Consider the following 20,800-nt stretch of genomic DNA (forward strand, 5'->3'; position numbering starts at 1 on the left):
TGGGCAGAGATACAGCATCCTTTATTGCTCAGGGCGCTGGCCGTCCCCGCGCGGGTGTGCAGGGATGCAGGAGCCCTCGGCCTTCGCCCTTCGGGGAGGCCGGAGGCCCTAGTGCAGGCGGACAGACCCAGACAGGACAGGCCGGCTCAGCTGCTCGGCCACAGGAGAGTGAAGGCGCCGCGGCTGCAGCGGAAATCCGGCTCTGGCTGTTCCGGCCTGAGCTCCACTGACACGAGGCGCCGGGCCCCGCGCTGGCTCAGGGGGATGCAGTCCGACACGCGGACCTCCAGGGCACGTCCCTCCCTGAAGCCGGGGCGGACGAAGAAAGGTCAGGGTCACAGTGGGCGGGCTCCGCAGACCCGCAGCCGCCCGCGTCCCGGGACTCACCCCTGGCAGTGCGCGGCCAGCACGCCCACCAGCTCCCCGACGCGGTTGTCCAGCGGCGGCTGGGAGCGGTGTAGACACACCACCAGGTCGTCCTGGCCCCGCGCGTGCAGCACCACCAGCTGGTCCCGCCCGCTGGTCACGCTCAGCCCGGTCACCTGAGGAGGGCGGGGGGCTCAGGATCAGGGGTGCAGCGGACCCTCCTCCGCGACCCTACACCCCGCGGGACCCGCACCCCAGGAGCACGTGGCGCCCCCTCAAGCACCCTGCCCTCGCGCGCATCTCCTGCTCCCCCGCAGCACCCAGTCTCTCTGCCCTCAGCCCTCTCAGCGCCCCTTAGCCCGCGGCTCCACGGTCCAGCTGTCCCCTCCAGGACCCCTTCCTCCCTCTCTGGCCCCACCCACAAGGCGGAGGGTTGGGCAAGGCGCCGCACAGAGGAATGTTCTAAATGTGCGAGGTCTAACACCGCGGCCACTGTTCACCTGTGGCTCTCGAGCACCTGAGTGTGTTGGTGCGACTGAGGAGCTGAACTTTTAGTTTCCTTTCCTTTCCTTACATTTAAATAGCCCCACTAGTCGTGGCCACCGTACCAGACGGCCCTAAACCTTACAGTTATAGGCCCGACCTCGATCCCTGCCCCCGGTTGCTCCTGGCCCTGCGGGAACAGGAGCTCTGCTTCCAGCGAGCGAGTGGGCTACAGAGCTGGGAAGAGGGGCGACGGGACCAGAGTCCCACGGGTGGCAGCCGCACCCCGCAGCCGGATCCAGGCGGTCCGGGCGAGGAGACCCCGAGGCGGCACACGAGTAGGGCAGAGGGGACACTCGGCTCGGCCAGAGTTGAGCGGGAGGGGGCGAGGGGCTGTGCCGGCGGGGTTCGGACCCGGCACTTGGGGGCAACAGGAAGCCACGCAGGCTGTTCAGAAGGGGTGCTGCCATCCTGAGTTGATATGAGTTCTAGAAAGCTCCAGCCATCCTAGGTAGGCGCAAAGGGAGGTCCGGCGGTGCCCCCCGCCCATGGGGCTCACCGTGTCCAGGGGCACGGCCCGCATCACCCGGTACTGCCGGGCCGGCTCCAGCTTGTAGAGATGCCGGTCTGTGAGCAGGAGTGCCCGGTCCCGCCTCTTGTTGAAGCGATTCACCTGCGGGACAGGCGCTGGGGGGTCACTTGCCTGACCCAGGGGCTACTCTCCCCGGGCTGGTTTTCTCACTGACTGGGTTAGAGCTGACGGTTTCCGAAGTTCCAGGATCAGCTGTGAAACCTCTGAGCTGGGCCAGGCTTGAGCTGCCGCGTCCCCAGCGCGCGCGGGAGCCACTTCTCACCTCGCGGCCACGCCCCGCCCCGCCTCCCTCTTCGAGGCCCCGCTCCGCCTCCCCCCTCGAGGCTCCGCCCCGCCTCCCCCTCGAGGCCCCGCCCCGCCTCCTCACTGGCGGCCCCGCCCCGCCTTCCCCTCGAGGCCCCGCCCCACCTCCCCACTCGCGGCCCCACTTCTCACCTTGCGGACGTGGCTGGAGAAGAGCACCGTCCCGAAGCCGTCCTTCTCCCGAAGTATCTTCAGTCGCTGAGCAAACAGGCCTGAGGCTGTGGGGTTGTCGGTGGCCTGAGGACAGATCGGGGGGCTGTTTGGGACAGGGTCTTTGGACCATGCTGGATTAATACCTGTCCTGTTATGGGCACAGCTGTCTTTCACCTCGGGCCATCGAGTCAGGCTGTGCGTCAGCCTTCAGCTGGGTCCATCCCCACGCTGGGTTCCCCGAGGGCCCAGCGCAGCCCTGAGGTTGTAGGCACGCACGTCTTTGCCCTCCATTCACCCTCACCAGCCCTGCTCCTCAGGCCAGACCTGGACAGATGAGGAGAAGGCAGGGCCCCGGGCGGGACCTGGCTCCTCCCTGGTAGCTGCACACCTGGGCAAGCCCTGAGCCCCCTGAGGTGTCATCATCCCCTGTAGAACGGGGCCGGGGGCGCAGCTCACAGTGCCCATGTGAGGGCCAAGACAGATATGGCGTGAGTTGCTGACCAGGAGGCTGTGCCTGAGAACAGGGTGGGGGCGGCTCTGAGAACAGGGGTGGGGGCCTTGCCTGAGAACAGGAGGTGGGGCCGTGCCTGAGAACAGTGAGGGAGTGGGAGCAGGGTGGAGGAGAAGGTGGTAAGTAAAGCCCAGGCCGGCTGATTCTGGGTGGAAACCTTTACACTTCAGAGGCAAGGGACAGGGGCAAAGAGGCATAGCCTGTGGGACAGATGGACAGCCAGGCTAGGGACAGGACAGCTGGGGTGGACACAGGAGGCAAGGTCTCAGCCTTGAGCCCCTCCTTGGTGTGCAGCCTGGGCAGCCCCGCACTCACAGAGGACAAGTAGTCTCGGGCCCAGGCCCGCCGGCAGCCCCAGTCCTGCCGTAGCTCCTGCAGGGCCCCCATGGCGGCCACCTTGGCCTTGATCTGGGCCATGTCTGAAGGGGGGATGTTCTTCACCAGCTGCCGGGCCCGCCACCTGGAGAGGGATGGGTGGTCAGATGGGTGCCCATGCAGCCCTCGCCCTTCCCCACCCCTGGTCTTGGCCCCCAGAACATATGGTAATGACTTCTCATGCCCCTTCCCCTAGAGGAAAAGTCCAAGCCCCTCAGCCTGGCACTGGCCATCCTCCGTGTCCTAGCCTCCCTGGTGTCAGCGGAAGGTAGCTCCTCCCACTGTGAGCATGCTGGTTGCTCTGTACCCCATCTCCTGGAGAACTCCTACTCATCCTTCAAAGCCCCACTCAGATGCAGAGTTTCCTCCAATCCCTAGCCAGGACCTACCACTCTCCTCTGCAGGCCTCTATCGAGAAGACCCAGGCCTGAATGCACAGCACTATGCTGGTGCTGGGGATGTCAGGGCTCTGCCACTGACAGTGGGATGTGGGCAGCCAGTTAATGCACAGAGCCCCCATATTTTTCTGCTTGTCAGATGGGGCTCATGTGTCTCCTAGCAGGCACTACTTGTGGAGTTCAGATGATTGGGTCCAGGTGCTCAGTGGGTGCTAGCTGAATGGGAAAGAGTGAGAGGGCGGCAGCCGAGGGCACATACCTACAAAAGAGTGCGTGGCAGGTGTCCTGGAAAGGCTGCAGCACAGCGGGGGGCGGTGGCCAGACGAGGTCGCGGCCATAGAGTGGGGGCTGCCTTGCAGCCTGGAATTGCCGCTGCAGCTCTGCCAGGTGGGCACGCACCTTGTGCCTCCGGAACCAGCGCATGATGGTGTAGATGGCCCGAAGTCGCCGGCAGCGCCGCCTCGCCAGCGTGCCCCGCCATGCCTGGAGGACCAGCCAGAGGCAGATCCTAGGTTAGGCCCAGCCGTGCCGGCCTCCCTCCCTCCACCCCCAGGGCTGCCTGCTCTCCCATCTTTCCTGAAAACACTATGCTTGTCTCTAGGGAACCCACAGCCTGGGGGTGCTGGGCCAGGCTGACGGCCCCTGGCTCCATGCCTTTTAAGCTGAGACCCAGCACCACTGGGGACTCCCAGGTGCCCCCAGGGAGAAAGCATGTGAGAAGAGAGCTGGGGGGCAGATGGCAGTGTTGTCCCCTCTACCAGGGGCAACTGCCAACTGTCCATCTGGAGTCTGACCTGGTCTAGATCTAACCTCCAACTCCCAGGAGACTCTCAGACAGAAGGGCACCCCAAGAATGCCACCATCAAAACCCAGACCGAAAACTCTGCAAGCCAGGCAGCCTGCAGACCTGAAGATTAAAACAGACTTAAGCAATGTTGCCCTGGACCGCAGTGTATGGACCCTGACTGAACAGAGTGAGCAGAAGTCTGGGGAGGTGCGGACGTCGCTGGAGCTGGTGCGACAGCAACAGTGCAGTGTGAACGTTTGAAGTCCCATCTCTGTGATAGCGGCCTGTGTCATGTTCTTAAAACCAACCCCTAGGGTTAGAAGAGGTTACAGTTAAATGCAGTGTGTCATCATTGATTGGAATCTGGGTTCATAAACGGTGCCATGGGTAACAGGGGGACACTTGCAGAAATTTGAGTATGGCCTACATATGAGATACTCAGATCGTAGATTATATTTCATTAGTGTTGGATTTCTTGAATGTGCTAATGCCAGTGTGGATATAAAGGTGAATGTCCTTGTTCTTAGGATATGCCTGCTGAAGTATTTAGGGGCGTCGTTACTTTATATGGTTCAGGACAAAATACAAGTATTGAGTACCTATTGAGTCTCTGTATGTGGGTGAGGAGAGAGACAAAGACAGAGAGACAGACAGGGTGGGGGAGCCCACAATTGTAGCAATCCAGGTGAGCAGCAATCGTATGAATCTTTCAATTTTTCTGTAGGTTCGAAATGTTAAAAGTAAAAAGTTATGGGGAGAGGTGGAAGAACACTTATCCTCTGGAAATACATACTGAAATGATTGAAAAGGAAACGATTCGCTTCAAAATAACTAGAATAGACGCACAGGTGTCTACACGAATTATATTGGTCACGAGGTGATGCGTTGACACTGGGCATAGGACTGTGGGAATTTAGTATACCATTCTGCACATTTGTCTCTAGGTCCGAAATCTTTCAGAATAAACAGAAGAAGAAAAAAAAGCAAGGAAGAAAAGAAAGAAGAAAGGAAGCCAGATTCCTGAAAATCTTGTTTTGAGCACCTGGATCCACCTGGGCCTGAAGCTAGTGGCCACAGGACTAAGGTGACCTGAACTGCAGCCACACTTTTTGCTTAAGTCAGTTTCAACCGTGGTCTGTTTCCTGCGAGTGGGGACTCCTGTGGTACTTGGAAGTGTGCCTGTGGGCCCTGCTGGTGCACACACATCCCCCCACTCCAGGTGGTGCACCCCCATTCCCCCCGTCCCTCCCCCGGAGTGCACACCCATCCCTGCCCTGCTCCGTGGTGGGTGTCCCTCCGGGGCCGCACCTTCTGCAGCAGCAGCACGATGATGGGGATGAGCCGCGCGCGGCCCTGCTCCAGCGTGACCAGCGTCTGGGGTGAGCGGATGAAGAGCTTGCTGTGGCCAAAGGCCACGTCCCCCTGCAGCCCATGCTGCTCTAGGAGGGCGCCCACGGCCGCTTTGTCGGAGCCCAGCAGGTGGTTAGGCCACGTGTACTCACAGGTCATCTTGTACCTGTCACCGAAGGACAGGGCAGTGGGTGCCAGTCCCTGGGGAAGGGTATGGAGCCACCCCGCCCCATGCACCACGCCCAGCCCATGTGCCCTCACTCCCCAACCCCTGCACTTGCCACTCACGCCCCAGCCCCTTCCTGCCCACATCCCGCCCTGTGTGTCACATGAGGGTCCTTGCTCTCAGTGTCCTGAGGTCAGCAGCATGCTACTCCCATGTGTCAATGTCTGAGAAGTGCTCACTGCTTTGGGCACCCCCTGCTCACCCCTCAGGCTCCACACAGCCCGTGGAGATCGGGGTGATGGGGCTCCTGGGCAGCAGGGGTCCATACCTGAGCAGGAATCGAGGGTAGGGTTGGCGGGAGGCGAAGCCGGCCCTGCGGACCCTCACATTCTCCAGCAGCCCCAGGTATGCGACCTGGTGGCGACAGTGGCCCTCGTCCAGCCTCGCGGCCACCTTGTCCTCATTGGGCTTGATGCAGCGGACGTAGAAGGGCTCCTGTGGGAACAGAGGTCACTCAGGAGGCCGGTGTCTCAGCCCCAAGGTCACTGGGCAGGGGTGGCAGGTGAGCTCAGGTGTGCTACCTCGTGTCCCTCCCACGCTCTGTCTGCGTGGGGAAGGGGCTTTCGTGGTGGGAAGGGGAGGCCGAGGGGCCAAGAGCAGGCAGAAGCGCCAGGCAATAAGGAGATGGGGACGAGGGGATGGCAGGCTGAACAGGACCTGCACCAGTGGGGGCAGGAGGCGGGGCCCAGAGCCAGGTTCGGGCGGGGCAGCATTGCGCCCTTTGGCCTTTCCTCTCGCCTTGCCTGAGGCTGAGCTGGGTCTCTGGATGTTCTTGTTGAGCCGGCCCTGGTGGCCTCCCGCTGCCCTCTCTGCCTTTGGGCTCCAAGCTCCGAAAGAAGCTAGTGCCCGTTTCCTGTCCCTGTGGCCCCAGCTTCCAGAAGATAATCCTGGTTCCCGGCAGGGCCTGGGCTGCGCCAACCCAAGCTCTGAGCAGGGTTTTCCCTTGCCTGTCCCTGCCCAAGGGGCAACGGGGCCAGGGAAGGCCAGCTGGAATCCCGTCTTTACTCAGGAATCCTGTGCCTACTCGAGCCTCAGCCTGGCTCAGGACATCCTAATCTGTGCAGTCGTGAGTCCCTCCGCCCGGGAGGCAGTGCAGCTCACAGCAGACAGGAAATGAACACCCTCCTCCACATGATGTGCAGAGGCAGTGGGCGGCCCGACTTGACACCCAGGCACAGATGGAAAGATCTGGAAGGATCTAGGGTGGCAGCAGGAGTGAGGGTGGTACCTTGGAAGCCAGGTTTTCCACCAGGGCCACCATGGAGTTCTTGAAGAGGGTGCCGGCCGTCAGGGGGCGCTTGGTCACCTCTGTGATGTCCTGCTGTCCGTCCGGCCACATAGCCTTCAGGGTGGGGTCCGTGCTGTGGAGACAGGCTGCATGTCCAGCTGCCCTCACCCTCCCGGAGAGCAGCCCCTACCCAGCTCAGCCATTCAAAAGCCTCGTGGCCTTAGTGTTGTACCTCAGGCTGTCTGCCTGTCAGGCAGGGTCAGCCCCGAGTGTCTGAAGGCCCTTCCAGCCCGAGCCCCTGGGTCCTCCACCCCCCAGCGCCCACACACACGCCCAGCCAGCTGGCTCACCTGTTGTACAGCAGCCGCTTGAAGTCCTGGAAGAGGGAGTCTCTGTTCTTGTCAATGAAGCCCTCCACCGAGTACCTGCAGGGGTCAGGGCTGGTGAGGGCCGAAGGGGCCTCTGACAGCCCCAGGAAGCCCCTCAGCCTCCTCTGGCCTGCCTCTCTTCTCATAGGCCAGCTCTCTTCCTCCCCCCTCAGCTACTGCCCTCCCTTCCCCTCTCCTGCCTGCTTTCTCTCTCATCACGTAAAACTCCCTCCCTCAGAAGTTTCCTAGATGGGTCGAATGGTTATGCCCACGGCTCTGGAGCCAAATGTTGCAGCACTGAATCCTGGCTCTAATGCATACATGCTGTGTGACCTGGGATGAGTTACTTAACCTCTCTGTCCTCACTATACATCAGATGCTCAGAATAGTATCTACTTAGTTTTCCATAAATATCAGCAATTGCGATTACAACCAGGAACTTCTGAGTCATTGGTCTATTTTGATCCCGTGGCACTGACAACCACAGATTCATTGTCTCCTCCTTTGACTGCTAGAAAGCTCAGCACCAAAATCTTGGCTCCACTTGCAGCTCCTGCAAAAGCTCGGGGCGTGGGATCTGATGCCTGGCTGCTTCGTCTTCTCTATTCTATTTCTTCTCCTTGTGAAGGACACATTAGACACTTGTGTCTCTCTCTGGAGTCCCTCGAAACCACTTCAAGATGAGGTGAGCGACAGGTAAGTTAATAACAACAATCATGGCGATTTCCAAAGGACCCCCTCGGCCTTGGCACTCTGGGTGTGGCCTGAGGACCGGCAGTGTTCGCCCGCCTGGGAGCTGGTTAGAAATGCAGACTCAGCCCGTTGCCCCTCTGCGCTGACCTGCAGCTCGCAGGATGCCCTGCTCAGAGTGTGCCAGGAACTGGCCCTGGACTGGATTGGGGGCCCCTCCCCGGCTGCACCTCGGAATGTGCTGGGGTGGAGCCCAGACATGGCATTTTTTTAAGCTCCCCAGAGGATTCCGTGGTGCAGCCAGGGCTGAGAATCACTGTCTTAAAATCCCCATTTCATGCTTTTCACTTGTGAATCTGGTAAAGAGGACGTTTTCAGTGTCTTAAAAAGGGAAGAGGGGACATAGTGGGGGGCCTCACGTGACATCCCCCGCATAGTGCTTGATCCGGAAGTCTCGGCCAAACTCCATGGTCTTGTCTGTGGGGCAGAGCTGTGGGAGGGACAGGCCAGGGTCAAGGCACAGAAGGTGAGCGGGATCTGCAGGGGGTGGGGGGACAGTGCTGAAGAAGAGGCTGGGCCACCCCCAAGGCCCCACCAAGACAGGCAGCAGGGTGCCTGGGGGTGTGTGTGCCAGCACCAGGACAAGCTGGGGGTATGCGGGGTGGGGGTGACTGCAGGGGGCGGAGGGGGCACCTGGCGGCTGGTGTAGTGTGGGTGGTGGCGGTGGTGTGTGTCCAGGGTCTGCAGGAAGATGCGGTCAGTGATGGGGCCCGCGGTGCTGCAGGCCTCATCCAGCACGGCCAGGATGCCGCGGTGGGGCCGCTCCACCAGCTCCACGATGGTGGCGTTGTTGAAGTACTCAACCTGGGGCAGAGCGAGCAGGCAGCTCCCGAGTCCCGCCAGCCAACCTCTCCCACACCGTCCCTGCTGGGCGCCCGCTCTGCCTGGCCGTCCTCCGCACGTCTGCTTGCCTGCCCGCTCCCTCACGGCCCACAGCCGCGTGGGATGGGCCCGGGCACTCACGCTCTGCCAGGTGATGCCCTCCCGCTCATACTCCTCCTGCTCCTGCTTCAGGATGAGCTGGATGAAGAGCTGCTGCAGCTTCTCATTGCAGTAGTTGATGCAGAACTGCTCGAAGCTGGGGGCGGAGGGTCTCGTTCAGAGTCACGCCTTACCCGCCCACCTTGGGGCTTTTGCTCCATTTGGAGTGAGTGCAGTGTTGGCAGGTCTCTCCCCTAAAGTTTGCCCGAGGGGTCTGGTGCCAGGTACCCCAAGTGGCCCAGAGTGGGGCTGCATTTCCCACTCTGGGCCTCTCCTTTTCCCCACTGCTCCCACCTCTGGCACACATGCTCTGGAGTGGATTGGGGAGTCTGGCAAGGGGACATAAGCCTGAGATTTTGCCTTCCTGGTCACCACTGGGCAGGTGGCACAGCTGAGGCAGGCTCGGGGGCATGAGCCTGGGGCCAGGGACCAGCTGGGACAGATGCCAGACATCCCACTCCCCAGCCCAGCCAAGCTCCCCGGGGCTAAGGCGGCCCTAGAGGTTGAGGGGTCAGAGCATGGGATATGGTGCCTGGGCCACCCACCTGTTGACAGGGAACACCTCGAAGCCATAGATGTCCAGCACACCGATGACTGTGTCCTTGCCGTCACGCCGGGGGTCCCGGCCCCGGGGTTCCATGACACCATTGATCCGGTCCACCACCCACTCAAATAGCCGCTGGTATACTGCCTGGGGAGAGGCCAGGAGCCAGTTGCTTTGGCTGCCTCTAGCCTTGCCTCCTCCAAGAAGGCCCCCACCTCCTGCCTGCCCCCAGAGTACCTTAGCACAGGCGTCCCGGGCATAGCTGGCCTCAGCCGCAGTGTGGCCCTTCTCAATGACTTCTCTGCCTCCCGAGGCCACAGTGCGAGCCAGCAGGCAGCGTAGCACCAGCTCCCGAGGTGTGGCTGTCAGCTCAGCCACGTGGTCCACCAGCACTTCCTCCGTCACGGCCAGGCTCCCCTGCTCCAGGGTATCCTCCTCAGTCTCCACAAACTCGATGTTTCCCTGGTGATGGGGGAATCGTGAAGAGTCAGGCTCCATGTTCCAAAGGAGCCTGCACACCTTTCCTGGGGGAGAGGAAAGGAAGCCAGTGGAGCCCGGCTTCTGCCACAGATGCAGCGAGAAAGGTGAGAGCGGCCCCCAGAACACACCAAAGCCTTCCCCAAGGCTTCCCACTCAGAACAGCATGTGAATGATCCCACTGCATCCTCCAAAGCCGGCTACGCGCTACCTACTCCTCAAGCTATCTCGAGAGGATGGAGTTCTCAGAGGCACTGAGTACCCTACCCAAAGCCACACAGCTCTTAAATGACAAAAGCAAGAGGCAGGTCTGCACGATGCTCGCCTTTACTGAGCCTGGACTGCCCTTGCCCACTAAATGCGGGCTCATCTACTAGACGCGGACTGGGCACGTCGCAGGCCTGACTTGCCACAATCTGGGCACATAGAGCCCACAGCCCAGGGCCTGGCCTTGAGAGAGCCCACAGCTGAAGCAACTTGGCTTCAGCAGAGGGAGGAGTGGGCCAGCTACCTAACTGGGTTGTCAGAGGCCAGTCTCCTCCTCCAGGGGTGGCTCCCAGCCAGAACACCATGTGGGGAGGTGGCCCCCCAGCCCTGGCAGCCAGGCTCACCAAGTGTAGTATGGCGGCCAGGATCCGGTGCACGGAGCCCACCTCCTCAGGGCTGAAGCCGATCACCCGCATGGCCTCTGTCACTGCCTGGTGGTGGCTCTTCTCATCGGTCTCCAAGGCCTGGGGGAGAAAGGGGTCAGCACCCCAGGGCCACGCTGAGCCCCAATTCCTCTGTCCCAGTGCCTGTGCTCACCTTCTGCACCCCATCCCCACACTGAGCCCTGTTCCCCGCTCACACTGAGCCCTGCTCCCTGGCGGGTGAAATTATACAGGGCAGGGTTCCTCTGCAGGTGCAGTTCTCGCAGCATCTCGTCCTCACTGCCCCGCAGCAACTGTAAGACAGAGACACCCCTTGGTTAGGCCCCCTGAGCTCCAGAAACCTCACCCACACTTGTTTGATGACAAACAGATGTGTCCTTCAACCATCGTTGACCCAACAATGGCACGGAAGCTCAGAGATGGTGTAGATACTGCTGGAGTTCAGGGAGAACCCATTTCTAGGTCAGACATGGTGTAGACACTGAACAAGTCAATGAGAACCCACTTCAGTGGTCAGATATGGTATAGACACCATGAGAGTCCAGGTAGAACCCACTTCAGTGGTCAGACATGGTGTTGATACTGCCCAAGCCAGGGAAGAACTACTCAGTAGTCAGAGCTGTTATAGACACTGAATGAGTCCAAAGAGAACCCACTTCAGTGGTCAAACATGTTGTAGACACCATGGGAGTACAGGGAGATCCCACTTCAGAGGTCATACACAATGTAGAAACCACCTGAGTCCAGGGAGAACCCACTTCAGAAGCCAGATGCATTGTAGACACCACCCGTGTCCCAGGAGAACTCACTTCAGTAGTGAGACATGGTGTAGACACCATCAAAGTCCAGGCAGAATCCACTTCAGTGAATCAAGAAAGAATGTAGATATCACCCAAGTCCATGGAGATCCCACCTCCATGGGTCAGAATGGTGTAGACACCACTAATGTCCAGGCAGATCTCAACTCAGTGGTCAGGCAGGGTGTAGACACTACCCATGTCCAAGGAGATCCCATCTCAAGGGTCAGGCACAGTGTAGACACTGCCTGTGTCCAGACAGAAATCACCTCAATGGGTCTGACATGGTGTAGACACCATCAATGTACAGGGAGATCCTACCTCAGTGGATCAGTCATAGTGTAGACACCACCTGAATCCAGAGAGAGCCCACTTCAGTGGGACATAGTGTAGACATCAACTGTGTCCCAGGAGACCCTGGTTTAGTGGTCAGACACAGTGTAGATACTGCCAGTGTTCAGGCAGACCCACCTGAGTGGTCAGTACACTGTGAATGTCCAGGGAGATAGCACTTCAGTGGGTCAGACATGGTGTAGACACTTCAAGTGTCCTGGAAAAATCCACTTTGGTGCATCAGAACAGTGTAGACACTGTGTCCAGGGTGAGCTTACCTCAGTGGGTCAGACACGGTTGTACACTGTGTGTGTCCACGTAGAACCCACTTCAGTGAGTCAGAAAGAGTGTAGACACCACATGTGTCCCAGGAGAACTCATTTCAGTGTGTCAGAATCTTGTAGACAATGCCCATGTCTAGGGTGAACTTACCTCAGTGGATTAGACGTGGTGTAGACATCGACTGAGGCCAGGAAGATCCTACCTCAGTGGGTCAGACACAGTATAGACACTGGCCCAGTCCAGGGAGAACATACCTCAGTGGTAAGATTGGTGTAAACAAAGACCAAGTCCAGGGAGATCCCACTTCAGTGGTCAGATACAGTGTAGACATTGCCTGTGTGTTGGTGTGTCCCACTTCAGTGGTCAGATGCGGTATAGACACCGCCAGTCCAGACAGACACTTCAGTGGTCAAACATGGTATAGAAACTTCCCAAGTCCAGGGAGATCCCCTCTCAGTGGCTCAGACACTGTAGACACTGCCTGTGCCCAGGTAGAACCCACCTAAGTGAGTCAGATTGGTGTAGACACCAGCCTAATCAAGGCAGATCTCACCTCAGTGGTCAGACATGGTATAGATAGGCCAGTGCCCAGGCAGAACACCTTAGTGGTCAAAGTTGGCATAGACACCACCATAGTCCAAGGAGATGCCACTTCATCAGTGAGTCAGACACTTTGTAGACACTGCCCAAGTCCAGGCAGAACTCACCTCTGTGGGTCAGACATGGTGTAGACACTGACTGAGTCCAGGCAGAACCCACTTCAGTGGGTCAGACATGGTTGTACATCATCAGAGTCCAGGGAGAAGCCACCTCAGTTGGTCAGACATGCTTGTTCAGTGCAAGTGTCCTGGGATCCGACTTCAGCATGTCAGACACTGCGTAGACACCACAGGTGTCCCAGGAGAACCCAATTCAGTGGGTCTGAATGGTGTGGACACCACCCGTGTCCAGAGTGAACCTACCTCAATGGTCAGACAAGGTGTTGACACCGCCCGAGTCATAGAGGTTCAGCCTCAATGGGTCAGAACTGGTGTAACCACCAATGTCCAGAGAATTCCTACCTCAGTGGGTCAGACACAGTGTAGACACTGCCTGAGTCCAGGGAGAATCCACCTTAGTGGGTCATACTTGATGTAGTCATGCCCACGTCTGGGGAGAACCCAGTTTAGTGGGTCAGAACAATGCAGACACTGTCCAAGTCAAGGGAGAACTTACCTCAGTGGGCCAGACACAATATACAACTGTGGAAGGAAGATCCCACCTCAGTGATCAGACACGGTGTAGACACTGCCAGTTTCCAGGATATCCCACTACAGTGGGTCAGAAACAGTGTGGACACTGCTTGAGTCCAGGGAGCACCTACTTCAGTGGGGTGGACAAGGTATATCACTGCCAGTGTCCAGGGAGATCCTACATAGTGGGTATGAAGGGGTGTAGACGCTACCTGTGTCCAGGCTGAACTCCCACCAGTGGTCAGACACAGTGTAGACATTGCCACATCCAGGGAGAATCCACTTCCATGAGTCAGAATGGTGTAGACCACCAGTGTCCAGGGAAATCAAACCTCAGTGGGTTTGAAACAGTGTAGACACCACCAATTTCTGGGGATATCCCACTTCAATGGGTCAGATCAGTGTAGACACCACCTGAGTCCAGAATGATCCCACCTTAGTGAGTCAGACACAGTGTAAACATTGTTTGAGTTGAGGGACATCCAACCTCAGTGGGTCAGACAGTGTAGATATCACTAATATTCAGGGAGTTCCCACTTCAGTGGCTCAGACACAGTGTAAACACCACTTGAGTCCAGGCAGAACTCACCTCAGTGGTGTGTACATCACAAGTGTACAGGGGGATCCCATTTCAGTGGGTCAGACACAGTGTAGACACTACCCATGTCCAGGCAGTGTCTACCTAGTGGGTAAGATTGGTGTAGTCACTTAAGTTCCAGGGAGTTCCCACTTCAGTGGGTCAGACATGGTGTAATCATGTCTGTGTCTGGGGAGAATCCAATTCAATGGGTCAGAACAGTGTAGACACTGCCCAAGTCCATGGAGATCTTACTTCAGTGTATCAGACATGGTTGTACACTACGAGAGTCCAAATATCCCACTTTCATGTGTCAGACTTCATGTAGACACAGCACGTGTCCGGGGCAACCCAATTCAGTGGGTCAGAACGGTGTAGACACCACATGTGTCCAGGGCAAACTTACCTCCATGGATCAGACACATGTGGACACTGCCCAAGTCCAGGCAGAACCCACTTCATTAGGTCTGATACTTTGTAGACACTGCTGAGTACAGACAGAACCCCGCTCGGTGGGTCAGACATGGTGTGGACACCGACTGAGTTGAGGGAGATCTCACCTCAGTGGGTCAGATAGGGTGTAGACACTGCCTGAGTCCTGGCAGAACCCACCTCAGTGGGTCATTCAAAGTATGGGGACCACCAGATTCAGGGAGATATCCAACATCAATGGGTCAGACATGGTATAGATCACTAGTGTCCAGAGAGTTCCCATTTCAGTGGGTCAGACGTAGTCTATGTAGATATGTCTGTGTCCTGAGAGAACCCACTTCAATGGGTCAGATACAGTGTAGACACTACCCGAGTCCAGGGAGATCTTACCTCTGTGGGTTAGACATGGTCTAGACACTGACCAAGTCAAGGGATTTGTCACCTTAGTGGATATGAATGATGTAGACACTGCCAGCGTCTAGGAGGAAGCCGCCTCAGTGGGTCATGTACACTGGAGACACTACCAGAGTCAGGGAGATCCAGTATCAATGGGTCAGACATGGTGTAAACACCACAGGATTTCAGGGAGATCTCACCTCAGTGGGTCAGACATGGTGCAGGCACTGCCCAAGTCCAGGTAGAACCCACCTTGGTGGTGGGTCATACACAATGTCAGCACCACCAGACTCAGGGAGATCCAGTATCAATGGGTCAGACATGGTGCAGACTGCCAATATCCACAGAGTTCCCACCTCACTGGGTCAGATACGGTGTAGATATGCCTGTGTCCTGGGAGATCCTACTTTCAGTGGTCAGCCACAATGTAGACACTGCCCGTGCCCAAGCAGAACCACCTCAGTGGTCAGACATGGTGTAAATATAGCCCGAGTACAGGGAGACCCCACCTCAGTGGGTCTGACCTGGTGTAGACACCACTGGTGTCCAGACAGAACCCGCCTCAGTATCACACAGGGTACAGACCCTGCCCATGTCCAGATAGACCCCGCCTCAGGGTCAGATGCAGTGCACACACCGCCTATATCAGGGAGACCCCACCCCAGGGCGGGTGGAGAGGGGAATGGACGGTGGACGGAGCCATGGAAGGGCTTCCCCATTACCTGCCCGCCCACTCGCCAGCTCACTCACCTGGTAGAAGGCATGGAAGTTCCTTTCACCCACGTGCTGTTTGAGGACTCGAGACTGAGGAGAGAGGGGCAGCTGGGCCTGTGCTTGGGCAGCAGCCTCATCCCAGGGGACCCGCCCTAGAGCCCCCAGGGCAGTGCAGGCAGGAGGTGGTGGGCCTGGCCACAGAGGGTGCCCTGCCTGTGAACCTGGGGCTTCAGAGAGGGTATGTTCCTGCCCCCAGGGCCTGGGAGGGTCAGCATGGTTGGGCAGCTCTGTCTGGTCCCCATGGGGAGGCCTGCACAGCCCACCTGCCTAGGGTGTGCAGAAGCAGGGCCCACCTTCTCCAGCAGGTAGCTGTGGATGTGTCCCCCGACAGGGTCTCCTTTGAAGTCAAAGTTGATGTCCATGTACTTGCCGAAGCGGCTGGAGTTGTGGTTGCGGTTGGTGCGTGCATTGCCGAAGGCCTCCAGCACGCAGGTGGACTTGAGCAGCACGTCCTTGACCCTGCGTGGGGCGAGGGGCCAGAGCTATAAAGCAAAGACCTCATACTGGGGACTGTACCCAAGTCCAGTATCCGGTCTGAAGCCTCCCCATTGCAGGAGGTGAGGAGGCCCAAGGGCCTGGCCTCCCCCTGCGCTGCCCCGTGCAGGCTGTGGAATGGCCCTTCGCTCTGAGACGCTGGGATAAGCACCGGCCAGGCGCTTGTGCTGGGTGTAGTATAAGCACTGGGCCCGAAAGGCCTCAGCCATAGTGTATGGTCACCTCCCACCTTCCCAGACAGCAGCTGCGGGCTGCAGTGAGGAGATGGGTCTGGACGCTTGTCATCAACTCCAGCTGCAGGAATGGGCAGCTGCCGGCCACGTGTGCTCAGGAACTTCCATCACTGCCCCCCACCCAACCCCACCTCACCCATCTTGACAGGAAGAGCCGGGGCTCCCACACAGGAAGCTGCTCCCACAAGGCCTGACTGGTGAGCAGCAGGCGGGCAGGTGGACAGCCAGGCCCTGATTCCCAGGTTCCCGGCCCAAACCAGCACAACCGGCCTGGCATCCTGGGCCTTCCTGAACGGCCACCCAACTTTTCCCCTTCGTTGGGTGCACCGGCTGTCAATCCTTGTCCCTCACCTCCATCCCGTCGCCAGGGGGAGGGCTTCCTGCACAGGGCCCCCTCAGTTGAAAGGTCCAGGGTGTGGGTCACCTGGAGCCTCCTGATAGGCGAGCCCACTAAACTTGGCTTGAGCCGAGCTGGGCTCAGTCCTGTCTCTTGCTCCCCGTTAGGCGTGAGGCCCAGGGCTGCCCCTGCCCCAGCCCTCTCCGCCCTTACCTCTCCACCTCGGCCCTCTGGCTAGGGTTGGTGACGGCAGCGATGTACTGCATGATGTGCTTGCTGGCTTCTGTCTTTCCTGCCCCACTCTCCCCTGCCGGACAGATGGACAGTCAGACAGAATTAGCGACCACTCCCCCTTGGCCAGCTCCCTGTGCCCACTTCCTCCCCAGTGCTTCATTCACCTCCCATCACTGACAAATGAAGATGCTGGGGCCCAGGGAGGCTGCGAGCCAGCACTGGGGCCTTAGCCACAGGGCAGGTACCTGAGATAACGATGCAGGTGTCCCTGGACCGGCGCTTCATCGCCCTGTAGGCGGCGTTGGCCACAGCATACAGATGGGGTGGCCGCTCGTAGAGCTCACGGCCTTGGTACCTGGCGATGGCCTCGGGCCCGTACAAGGGCAGCTCCTGGTAGGGGTTCACGGACACCAGCACCTCCCCGATGTAGGTGTAGATGCGGCCCTTCTCGAACCTGGCACAGGCAGGGCCAGTCCTCAGCGCTCAGGGCAGCAGGGACACACACCCAGGTCCTGGGGCCTCGAGGCCCTGGGCTGCCCCTGGGCTGAGAGCGGAGAAGTGGGATGGGTTGACCTGAGTCTTCCCGGTGCCCACACTACCGTAGTGTAGTGTTGGGCTCCACACTGCTCTCCACGGGGTCCTGATGTCACAGGAATCATGACCACCCATTCTATGAAGGGACTGACTTGCCCAAGACCACACTGGGCAAGGCAGAGCAGCAGGTTCGGAACCAGGTTTGGGGACAGGGAGGGGCCCATTTCCGGCTCAAGGCCTGGGTGGGGACCCAGAGGCAGATAGGACCCGCCTAGCTCCACCCAGATGGTAGGCGCCGGGAGGGGCTGAGGGCAGCTGGGGCTGCAGCATCCTCCCTGGCACATCCTCAGACTCCTCAACTCTCCCGTCAGGCGCCCAGTTGCTGGTGGGGTGGCTGTGTCGTCCCTCTCTTGATCTTCCTGCCTGAGGAGGAGCAGCGCGGCCTGCTCCCCGTGGTGTCGCGGACCCGCCCTTCCCCTGGCGGCTATCCTGGGTTCCTCTTCCTCCCCTGCCTCTGGCTCCCTCCACACCTTCTCAAGTGCCACCCAGCCACCCACCGGGGACCTGCTCAGAGACACGCTTTCCCATCTGCAAGCTGTGTGGGCTGGGGCTCAGTGCTCCACTGTTAAATGGAGATGGTAATACCTGGCTTATATGCTAGTTTATACGAATGAAGTAACATCAAGTTTAGCTGGGTGCCCCATACATAGTAGCTCATTTCCTGTCCTCTGGCTTCAACAGTCTGTGCTCAGTGGAGCCCCACCCCGAAGCTCTACACAGCAGGCTGCCTTCTGCTCCCCAAGGCTGTTCAGGGATGAAACCAGCTCTCAGTGGCCACCCCATCTCACTGCCTGACCCCTGGTTCTTCCCTGCCCTCTGCCTTTCTCCTCAGTAAATCGGGCCTCATGTCACTTCTACCAGCCACACCCTGAATCATCCCCATGTGTCCCCCTGAGTGTCACCTCAACTTGTCCACCTGCACCCCAGGGCAGGACTTACCCACTTCCCTCAGAGCCCCCAGGGCTCAACACAGCCCCATGCAGGAGATGGAGCGCCCACCCAGTCCGGGTGCCTGGCACCTGCCTGTCCCTGCCGGACAGGACGGGTAGAAGACACCTGGGTTGTGTGTGAGGCAAAGATCTGAGGAGCTCTGTCCATCGCAGGGTGGCCACCCTTGCCCTTGAGGGGACAGTTGTTCCTGCCCTGCCACATCTCCCTGCAGTCACCCAGATGGTGGTCTGCCAGGGTGTGTATGCACTACCCTTCCCGGACTGATGGAGATCAGTAGGGCTGGGGATGAGAAGGGAGCCAGTGCCCTGGGTCTACCTGAGCTTCAGGTTCTCCATGAAGTCCTCCATGGTCACTTGGTCCAAAAGCACAAAGTCGGCTTTGCCGCAGTCGGGGCCTTCCTCGTCCTCCATCCTGCCGCGGGCAGCACCCAGGCCAGGTTGCCCCTGCCTTCCTCTGCAGAGGGGCGGAGGGAAGGGGTGCTCTCCAGCAGGCCCAGCCCTCCCTGCCCGCAGCCCTCCCTGCTCATCTCCCCAGCGGCTGCGCAGTAAAGTAGGAAGTGGGTTCTGGCCCCAGGGAGGGACTGCTTTTCCCACTTGCAGCTCCCTCCTGAGGGGCTCTGACCCCTGCTTCCTGTTCCCCACCCCCAGAGAGCGGGTGTGCCTAACGGTTGGTCTGGTCAAGGCTGGGGGGTTCCTGTTGGCCTCCTTAGGAAGCTCCAACCATTGTGATCTCTAAGTCCACCCCTCACCCCAAGCAGCAGAGACTGCAGTCCCCAGCCCTGCCACACTGAGTCACTTGTGGGACTGTAAGGAATGATTTCTTGACATGGTCTTGGCTACCTAACCCTGTGTGTCTGTCAACTCTCAGACCTCAACAGTAGGTGGATTTTACGGTGGGTACACTGTACCTTGATAAACAGTAAAAATGTGCTGATGCGCAGGCCTTTGGGGCAGGAGCCCAGGCAATAATATTGTTTAAAGTGTGCGAGACCACGCCAGGATGTGAAGCACAAAACGAGCTTCACGGTGAAGCCCACGATGGGCTGGTGGTCTGAATTCATCATGCTGCGATCCACAGCCTCTGGATGCTTCCCAGAAGGTTCCTACTTGTCTTCGGGGTCCACCTGCCTGTCCCTTCAGTAGTAAGGACAGGAACAGCACCAGGAGCCCTGCTGTCCAATCTGTGTACTCAGCTCAGAGGTGTGGACTCTGTAGACGAGATAGCACCTTTAGGAGATAGCCAGACTGGCTGGCTGAGGTTCACTTGAAACAGCATCCCTTGACCGCACAGTGCTCTCATCCCTCCCCTCGCACAAGGAGGCCAGAGTATTTCCCAAACTTGGGTCATCCATGTGTCACCTCTGGGATTCTGTATTCAAAAAGCTAGTTTATTTAATAATTGTCTTTCAATCAACTCACTTTTTAAACTCTAAAATAACTGTTTAATATGCAAGTTACAGGGTTTTTTCCCCCTCAGATACCTTAAAGTGGATGCATATCTAATAAAATTGGAAAGTGCTTGTTCAAGTTCCTGATAAAACCAGGCTGTGCTCCATTGTGCGCCATGGGCTCCAAGGGGACCCTGGCCAAAAGACCCTCCCATCATGAGAGGGCTTTGGCTCCACCCTGCGCCAGGCCTGGGGCTCCTCTTGGGCAGATTCAGATCAGAGTTCACCCATCCAAGCTCTGGAGACACCCTCCCTAACACCCACCTCGAGGGCTGGTGCTTTTGAAGGGCTTTCCAAAGGCAGGCTCAGGACAATCTGGGGCATTCTCAGAGCTGGGTAGCAGGTTTCACTTCCTCAACCTCCCAACCACTGGGATCACCCATCCCAGGGTCTGTATTAAATTAACATTTGAAAGAAATGACGTGGCTGTTTCAGAGAAACTTCAGGGACACTGAAACTTGAACTTGATAAAATTTCCCACGTGTCACCAAAATTTTCTTTGTTTTTTTTTCCATGTAAAAATGTCAAAGACCATTCTTAGGTTGGGTATTTGGCCCACGGGCGGAGCTTGGCAGTCCTGGCTTTAGACACTGCTGCCATGTGACCTCGAGCCTAACTGCAATCATGCCTGCGGTCTCTCCACCCCAACAGCATGCACAAAGGATTTGCCACCCACTGCCTCATTTATCTCACTGAGGCGGAGATGACATCACACTAAAAATCCTTTTCCCTTCTGGGTCTGGCTGGACCTCTGGGCTCACAGGTCAGTCTCGGCCTTGTCTTAGGCAGTAATGGCTCTATTTGCAGTTTCCCCAGGGCACACCCCTTGCAGGGTCTGACAAGTTGGGGCAGTGACCATGGTGGAACTACCAGGTGTATGAGTGAGAATGTAAGGACACCAGGGAGGGGCTGCTGGGGGCTGAGGGCAGCAGTTTCAGTCTCTCGATCTGATATAGATCAGTTTCAATATGCCTCTCTGTGTAGTTCCTTTGTGGCCCCCAACCTGGGCGTGCCTTGCCGATGCCATTGACCTTTGCAGAAGATCCCCAGTCCCTTTCAGTTTCTCAGCTTCCTTACACAACTAGACCCAATTGGGATTTACACTTAAAATTTTCACACCGCAGGGCAGACACATTGTTGGTTA

General features: G+C 58.2%; 1 protein-coding gene across 1 annotated transcript; it reads right to left on the reverse strand.

Moving 5' to 3' along the window:
* Window positions 1-18,967, reverse strand: MYO1G (myosin IG). The gene is made up of 22 exons (XM_070615522.1): window positions 18,525-18,967; window positions 16,910-17,118; window positions 16,644-16,737; window positions 15,659-15,824; window positions 15,342-15,395; window positions 10,740-10,835; window positions 10,504-10,623; window positions 9,653-9,877; window positions 9,417-9,562; window positions 8,854-8,968; window positions 8,524-8,694; window positions 8,250-8,320; window positions 7,123-7,197; window positions 6,773-6,905; window positions 5,813-5,979; window positions 5,277-5,484; window positions 3,441-3,664; window positions 2,724-2,868; window positions 1,877-1,981; window positions 1,409-1,522; window positions 388-542; window positions 1-303 (listed from the first exon to the last, which is right to left on the reverse strand). The coding sequence occupies exons 1-22, from the start codon at window positions 18,617-18,619 to the stop codon at window positions 147-149; spliced, it is 3,045 nt and encodes a 1,014-aa protein (XP_070471623.1). The 5' UTR covers window positions 18,620-18,967; the 3' UTR covers window positions 1-146.
* Between the last annotated feature and the right edge of the window lie 1,833 nt (window positions 18,968-20,800).

The sequence above is a fragment of the Equus przewalskii genome, chromosome 4, assembly GCF_037783145.1.
Source record: "Equus przewalskii isolate Varuska chromosome 4, EquPr2, whole genome shotgun sequence".
Classification (NCBI taxonomy): domain Eukaryota; kingdom Metazoa; phylum Chordata; class Mammalia; order Perissodactyla; family Equidae; genus Equus; species Equus przewalskii.